Source organism: Pygoscelis adeliae, unplaced genomic scaffold (genome assembly GCF_000699105.1).
Source record: "Pygoscelis adeliae isolate BGI_AS28 unplaced genomic scaffold, ASM69910v1 Scaffold48, whole genome shotgun sequence".
Taxonomy (NCBI): Eukaryota; Metazoa; Chordata; class Aves; order Sphenisciformes; family Spheniscidae; genus Pygoscelis; species Pygoscelis adeliae.
Genome location: NW_008825618.1, coordinates 572,242 through 580,948, shown reverse-complemented (window position 1 = coordinate 580,948; position 8,707 = coordinate 572,242). Strand labels below are relative to the sequence as shown.

Here is an 8,707-nt window from a genome sequence, read left to right as displayed (position 1 = left end):
TCAGCTCCTACCCAGCACGTACATATATGTGTGTATATATATATACACACACATATATAGATGTGCACGAGGACCGTACCTTGCACCCAGCAGTTACTATATATGAACTACAAAGGGCCAAAAGCATATCCAGTGGCAGCTGAAGAGTTAGGATGCAGACTTCTATCCCTCTTCATAACAGGTAAACCATTTTTTTCAGACGCTTGTAACTTGGCCAAGTTTAGACCCATGCCCCGAGATAGTGGGTTTTTAGGGCAATTTCCCGATGGTTCAAACCAGAAAGGTGCCAGGTTTTAACAGAATATTTTCAAGAATTTAGCACATGCAGAATGATACATCTTCCTTTGTTTTATCCCTAGAAACAGCTGAACCATTAAAAAGAGAACAACCAACCACCCCCGAATCTGGGACAGATAGATCACCCTGAGAAAACTGGAGGTCTACCAGATAGTTTGGAAAGCAATAAAAAAAAAAAACCTGATCACCTTGTCTCATATTGGAAAGTGCCAGGCGACCTTCATTCAGTTTGATTACCCATTCCATCTGCAAGAACAGAGGGTGAATAGTAACAAGAAGTCAATGTAATAACCCAATGAGCTGTAATCTAGAGTATATTCTCAGCTGAAAGATGAAGGCATGTTTTGTTTTTCTAAACTGCGTTGTACAACTGGAAAGCTAAGGTGCCACATCTCAAGTATTTGGGGATGACGTTTGGGGGTAACGTCTTTCGGTTATTAAACTGTACAAGGATTGTAAAAGAAGAAAAAAAATCCAAGTATTCAGGATTTTTCCCTTCAACATCTCAAGAAGCAGCTTTATACTTCTTTCAACTAAAAGAAATGTCTTGCAGAAGGTTACTCTTAAGATCCAGTTCTCTGATTTACCTCCTAACTTTAGCTAATAAGCATTTTTGTGTAGGAATAGTCATAATCTTGGTCTGTGATAAACGCTGTATTTCTCCCATCCAACGTAACACTCTCTCAGTCTACCTACATATTTTTCTTGAACAATCTTTGTTTTGTATTTGCACCTCTTTACCTAGATCCATCCCCATCCCCCTCCACTCCTGCCAGTTAACCGCCTCAATTTCCCATTCTGTTATGTGGCTGTCTGACCTTGCACACTCCTTAGGAGAGCAGGCAGGCATGTTATCCAGTTGCCTACATATGTGGTCACTGCACCGTGAAAAGAAATTCTCAGTGCTCCCCAAACTATTTCACATTCAAGTCAAACCCAAATGTGCGAACTTGAAAGTACACAGAAAAACAGTTCAGCAGAGCAGGGTGAAGATTTGCTGTTAGCGATTCCAGTATTGCATGGTGCCTGGCTCTCAGCAACGTTGCTTTTCCTTCCGCCCACTCGCAATCCAGCCTGTAAATGCAACCCACCATCTCAACGCCGGTGTGGGCTCTGCCTGGTCTGTGCCTCAGAGAAAGAGCTAGGGCAATGCCAATTCCTGCTTCCAAGCTGGGCTGGTTTTGCTGGGCAAATAGGCACAAAATCTAGTAAAGCTTGCACGGATACAACTCTGAACAGCTAGGTAGCCCAACCACTGAGACAGTTCAACATTAAAGACTTCTTTATTTTTTTGCCTCAGCTCCTATATTGCGCTCATCATGCGGTCTCTTAATATTTTCAAATGGCACTTTTACCTGAAAACTGACCATAAAAGCACTAACTCGACACTTTTTACCTCCAATGTAAGAAGGTAGGAAAAACTTGTTGTGTTGGTTGTCTGACGGCCAAAGCCCAAATAAGTAACAACCAGGCTCAGAATCCAGACGTATTCACACAGGCATTAACTGACCGCCCCATGAAGAAAGATGAGAAACCTGCAGCTCAAAACGTCTGCAAATTCAGCGACTGCGATCAGCACAGAAAAACAAAAAAGGTCTTTCTGCGGGTTTTACGGCAAAACAGGAATTACGTGTAGTAAGATGACTGACTAGGGCGCTAGTGCATCCAAACGGAGCCAGTGGAAACTGGAAATTTATGTTTGTTAAGACAGACTGATCAAGTTGGTGCCTGCAAAAGGAAGATATGACTACATACCGAGTACACTTGTGTGAGCCAGACAGAGCAATAAAAACAGTTGTCAGCAATTTCAGAATAATTCTTCCTGCTCTCAGAAGAAGGATGCCGTTTCGGTGGAGAAGCAAGCACAAGGCAGCAGGTAAACAGCAAGGGAGAGAATGCTACTGAAGGTAACCTGGGATAGAAGATGTAGTCCAGTGACTCCCTGGTCAAGCAACAGAAGTAGTGACCCAAGATTGGTGATCCAGTAAGACTGATACCCGTGGACTGATAACAAGATATTTATTTCCAATCAAAATATTTTACAAAGCTTTCTCAGAGAGTTAATGAGCTTCCTGCAGTAGCTAAAAAAAACAACCCCAAACAAACCCAAACAAAAAAATGGGCCCAGAGAAAGCATTTGTTAAGAGTACAACATTCAAAGTTTTCTAGTTGTTCAATATTTGAAAAGAGCACGTCGCATACCGGCATTTTTTTGGAACCATTGAGAACAACGCAATTGATTCCTGTTGTCCCTTTATAGGTATCTTCTCGGGCAAAACAAAAGGATATTACTAAATTAATGGGACTGCAAAAATTCCCCTGGAACTGCTTTACAGAATGAACGGGCAAATCAAAAACATGAAGTTAGCAGTATGTGTCAGCCTTCTATATTGTCCACAGAACTAGGAGCTTTTCAGATGTGCCAGCCTCAGGCTTCTTGTTCCTTATGGCATGCATGACATGAAAACAAGAGACCACCAAGCACCCATCATTACTGAGAACAGGGTATTTTAGTGATACTGGCATGACTAAAATGTAACTGCTGATCAGTGCCAATTAGCTAGAATAATCCTGTTAGCATTAGCTCAACTGTTCAATTATAAATCTCTGCAACCCTAATTGTATTTGAAGTCCTTTCTAACACTAACTCCTTTTGTATGGTGCTGAAAGCCTGCAAAACACTCATCAATTGAACAGCTGATATAACAAACAATCCTTTTTTAACCCTTTGCAACCTCAACGTTATAAAAGTAGTTCTGCGTATGAGCTATATCACACATCGACCAAGTTTGTACATCTTTTTATTATATTTTACAATAAGCACTATTCTCTCGCCATAGCAAGAGCCACACCTTATCAAATACTGTCTTACTGATTGTTGTCAATGTATATCCCTCTAAGAAAAGTAAACAACCCCCCCTTTGCTATGGTTTTTATAAGGCTTATAACTTAAATCACAACACGCATCCATCCATAAAAATTAAAGTGTATTTGCTTTTTACTTATTGCTGTTTAATTTGCACCAGAAGAGCATTTTGGCAACAAATACTTAGCTGAACTGCAAATAGCTGACAGTGTTGTTTGAAATTACCGGGTAGCCCTCGTCAGCTTTGGATGAACTTTTTGATCAAATCAAAATAGACAATACAGGACATGCAAGGGAGATTTCATTAAATAAATTTATTTGTTAAAATAATTTAACTCCAAATACAACTGCTGAGTTTGCATTGAGTTCTATGTACAATTCTTGTTTTATTTGAAACATCAAGGTTTAAACAACTGACATTGTTACAAAACAAACTGTTGCCCCATTTTAAGTTGCCAGTTGTATTAGAGCTCAACAATTAACTGTGAAATACATTAATTCACCCTAGGAAACTCCAAATCAACAGCGTTAAGCCTGATTCCAGAACCCACTTCAGTCTTTCTTCAAACCCTGATCAAGAATTAACAGATGCACAACAATGCAGATAAAAGCCTCCTGCAGTTGTCAAACATTTGCTTTTGTTGTGGAGTTTCACAATTAAAGCCTAACCAGTGCTTTGACGGCACACTGGTAAAAAAAATAAAATAAAAATAAAAAACAAACATGCACAACCCCCCCCCCCCAACCAAATGGGTGAGATCTTTAGGCAACATTCTATACAGGAAAGCAAATACCAGTAGTTCTCCCACAGAAAAGTAATGGCAACTGTAGCACTGGGGTTAGGGAGAGGCTAGAACCAGAACAGAAAGTGTCACCAAAATTTTTTTGATGCTCTGAAGGGGCGGGCAGGGGGATGGACACAACAGGGAAAAACAAAACAAAACAAAAACCAATGCAATGATGTTTAATACTCTTGATCTGATTCTGGTTTGTTTGCTTTGATTTGTTTGTGTGTGTAGGAAACAGTTGCTCTCACTATCATAGCTTAAAAGAATAAAAGTTGCAACATTTTAAAAAAACAACAAAACTGGAGAAATGCTGTCTTTGTAGAAAAATACAAGGCTCTACAAGAACAGCCAAAGGAAAAGTGGGTCTTTGGAACAAATCATAATATTTTAAGGCATGTTGTAAGAAACTTTCAAATACTATAATTGGTAACCCTATCAGGGTACAAATGAAACGGTGACCCAAGACCAATGACTCCCGCAGGGCAGCCACGGCCACGCAGCTGCTGCATGGCTCACTTACCTCCCCCTTTTCTGCTACCCCTATAATTTGAAAAATCTCTGTCGAGTGCAACTGTCATTGATTCAAGCTCCACTATCTTCACATTAGTGGAAATACAAATAGTGCATAACTACTTCCTCAGAACTATACAATGAAAAACAACACTTACGCTTTCCCCTCCGCCACGTTGTGTGGTAGCTTATTTACAGCCTAAGTTTTTGAAAATGTAAGAGTGTAATGAAGAAACAAGACTGGGAGATATTTTCATTAACATGTTCTGTTAAAAATTTTACTGTGCAATTTTTCCTATGTTAAAAGCCCATCTGTTTTACATTATGAACTCCATGTTAGGCTGTTCATACTGTACTTCATGCCATTTTCTTGGTTGATGAACAATCTCTGAGGTAAGATTTTAACATCTCTGTAAATAACATTGCATAACATGCACTTCCAACTCAGTTTCAAATTCGGGTTTGGTTCTGGGGCTGGTTTTTTTTCTGAGCACTTATGCAGTGGATCTCTCACTGACAAGCTGTTTTACAGATAGGTTGTACTGCTCGATAAACCATTTCCCAATCTAGATATTTTAAACATTGAAATATCATTAATTCAACATCTCGCATCTTGCTTAAGCGTGGTGGCTGACACACTGGGCGGGCGGGGGGGAAGAGAACATTCATACCATCTAGTTTAGGCATATAAGTTGTGTGACTCGGAGGACCAAAGTAAAAAGCCTAAGTTTGCTATATAGTCAATGGTAAGAGGTAGGTGCCTCTAGGAGGGCGATTCAGAGCACCCAAAACGGGCATTCAGATGCCAGAAAGAAACGGTGTGCCTATCTCCCCAAGAGAACAAAGTACAGTAACGAAAGCTCTGCAAGGTAGATGGGAAACGGGCTACATTTACGTTCTAGTAAGGCTTAATGTTTTGTGACACCTAATGCCCTTTGATACATCGGTTGTGGAAAGGTCTTGAAAGATTAAGGGCAGAGATGGCCAGTTCTCTTCCATTAACATGATGTCCTTTAGTTATCATCCACTGAACTGTAATTCAAAATGTTAAGGATATTTATGTATGAAAATCTGCAAAGCGTTTTGTATTCAAGTTTCCTTTGTAGCAGATGAGAGTGTTTTTTAGGAAGTACTGCAGATGGAGGCAAAACGCTCGAACCTAACTCCAATTACAGCATTTCTAAGGGCCATATACACACAGACATACACGCTCAACACACACACACACCCCCCAGCACCCCTGTTTTCACTCATTTAAACACAAGGAACTACACTGTTACTGCACAAGATTGAAAAACTAATAAACGCATGGTGTTATTTAGACCACAGGCTCAGTGACTCTGTATTTTTATGGCCAATTTTACCTATAAAAGATCCAGCTCAAGACAATCTCTCTCCAGCATTTAAAATCTAAACATTGTGATTGAAAACTCTTCTATACTTCGATTGTAAGACTTCGGAATAGGTATTTCTGTGCCATTAGTCATGCAAATGATAAATACTTCACTGCTATGAAACTAGCAAGTCAGAGCTCGAGCATCCTTTCGAAATAAAATATTTGCTCCCACCATTTAACACTCCAATAATTGGGGCAACCTTTGAATAGTGTGTCAGGCAATTAAAGAGCCATTTCCACACTCACCTAAGGAATTACAACCGCAACAATTTCACCTCTGAACCAAATGATTTCACATGGTTATTCAATTTAAGTTTTCAACATTAAAGCTATCAGATAGCAAACTTGATTTTCAAAGGTTGGTTAGGGATCACACCAGAGAACGTAGCCCTTAAAGGCAAGAAAAACTGTTGTCTTTAACAAACTTAAAAATGCAGGATGTTCATACTGTCCCACGAGGTTTCTGCAGAAGGGAACATATGGATGCAACATGGCTTAATTTTCCTTACAAGATGGTACTAGTTAATCTATTAAAGTGTTCCTTGTTAGTAAGGCTCAGCAATTTTTTTTCATCACAGTTGCTTCCTCCTGGTTCAGTAAAGTGATAAATAAAGATGCTTCCTGCTTTGTAAACAGAGGGTTTGTTTGGCTTTTTGCAGACCAAAACCTGAAGCAATCCTCCATTTTTGAGCAGCAAAATGAAAGATTTAAAACATTCCAATGCCAGACTGTTTCTTCACCCATCATTTGTTTCCAGATCTTGCCCCTCATTTCACACACTGATGCAATGTTTTCTATTTCAAGATGTGGGATAAAGTGTAGAAATTAATAGCATCAATTTTGAAAAAAATCCAAACTATATAGGTCTCTGGTAGCCTCTTCCTCTAACACTGTCAGAAGTTCTGGTGAAATCAACATATTTGACTGAACAAACTTGGCCACAAGTGATAGCGCACGTCCTGAAGCACGGTAATTAGACACTGAAAGACTTGGCTCTCCTTTCGCGCTTACGCTAATTGTGAATGGTCTTCAGAGATATTCTCTCCACTGCTTTTGTTTCCCATTTCGAAAAGTTTTCCAACTTCCTCAGAAATAGTTGCTGCCTGACATGACAACACATGTACGCTCAACCGGAACGACCCTGTAGATCAACTGACTACGCCACAAAATTGCAGGTGCTCAAAGGGAAAAACGGGCGAGATGTGGTCATTTAACCCAACTATATTCAGAGTCAGTGATTGACTTTCAATGCTCAGCTCCGAGTTAATGTTGCTACTTCACTACAGATGTATTTCAAGTGACCCACAAACCAGGAAGTGAAGTAGACAGTTTTACCACCTTACAAAATTCCTGCAAATTAAGTCCAGGTTAGGTCATGTTTAATGCTATTGTATATTACACGCAGAACAGCATGGATCATCTTTGTCTGGCTGTGCCGCATAGTTCATTTGTCTAACAATTTCCGCAAACAGCTCATCCACCATTGTTTTACTTTTAGCAGAGGTCTCCATAAAGGGGCAGCCCCATTCTTCAGCTAAGGCTCTGCCTTCACTTGATGATACTTCTCTCTCACTTTCCAGGTCCACTTTATTACCAACCAGAATTACTGGCACCTTCTCATACCTACAGTTTGAAAAAAAACAAAAACAACAGTGATAATTATATTTAAAAAAGGGCAACATTCTAAATGTAAACATCTATTTGCAAACAGTACAGACCCAACGGGAAAGAGACATTTGGATGATCTTAAAATTTTACACTGAAAAAACGCTTTGCATATTTCACATTCTAGCAATTTGCTGCACATCTCTCTCCCCACAGAGCTTTCTTAGGGTTCTAGGGAATGCTTCCTCCTCCAAATTTTCTTTCCCACCAGGAAGTCTCCCAGGTACACTTCCACATTACAAAAACTAGGAATATAATAATATTTTCTATGTTGGCAATCTCAGTTAGGGTGTAAGAACAGGATGGATGTCCAACCCTCCCTTCAACATTATGTCCTCCTTCTCCCTGAACAGGTATCATGTTGTATTTCCTGCTTGTGATAAGGATGCATCACTCTCCCTTTCAAAGGTATATTTATCTTTGGTCAATGTATACAGAACCCTCAGATTAGCGATAAAATGGAGAAAACCAAAGGGCCAGTAAATTCATTTGAAATCTCAGGAAATGTAGCCCACTTCAAGTACTGTATATACACAAAAGTATTGTTATATGAAAACATGTATTAGCTAATACAGAATATGTAACTCTCCCTTGCAGCATTCACATCATTATGCCAGTTAAACAAGCTGAAAAGAAAAAAAAAAAATTAAGGTCCAGGTAATACTATCACAGTTCTGCTTCATAATCAACTTGGACAGCACAATAGATCATACAGGCTATGAAGGAATTTATTAATGTGCACCTCCTTGTGAAGGGATCCTTGCCAAATTTTTTTAAAAATTAAAATGCCTGCCTTACTTTTTTTTCCATCCCCACATGCATAAACCCTTCTTCAGACATGGAACTAAATAAGTGTTCAGTCAGGTTTCAAATTTACATATTTGCCATAGCAGAGAAGAAAACACTGGGCCTATTTCCAAAATACTCTTAGACGGGTTTTCTCACAAAAGCAACAAGGACTGAGAGAAAAACTGATTATGGCTTTTAGCACTTAAACTAAACGAAGATCTAAGGAAACAAGATGGTTCCTTCTTAATTTAAACCCGATTTTCTACTTCATATTAGCTTAGTAGTACTGCTTTGAGTCAAATCACTTGAGTAAGACTGAGCTGTGGACAGACAACAGTCATAGCTGACACCTGCAGCAGTTGAAGATGTCACTGGCCTTAAGCCACCTATTACTCC

General features: G+C 39.4%; 1 protein-coding gene across 1 annotated transcript in view; it reads right to left on the bottom strand.

The window, feature by feature from the left end:
* Positions 1–7,004: 7,004 nt before the first annotated feature.
* Positions 7,005–8,707, bottom strand: part of RAP2A (RAP2A, member of RAS oncogene family) — a 9,051-nt gene continuing 7,348 nt past the window's right edge. Inside the window, exon 3 of the mRNA XM_009333361.1 lies at positions 7,005–7,480. Coding sequence (XP_009331636.1) covers positions 7,243–7,480 — 238 coding nt within the window. The 3' untranslated portion in view covers positions 7,005–7,242. The remainder of the gene's footprint in view (positions 7,481–8,707) is intronic.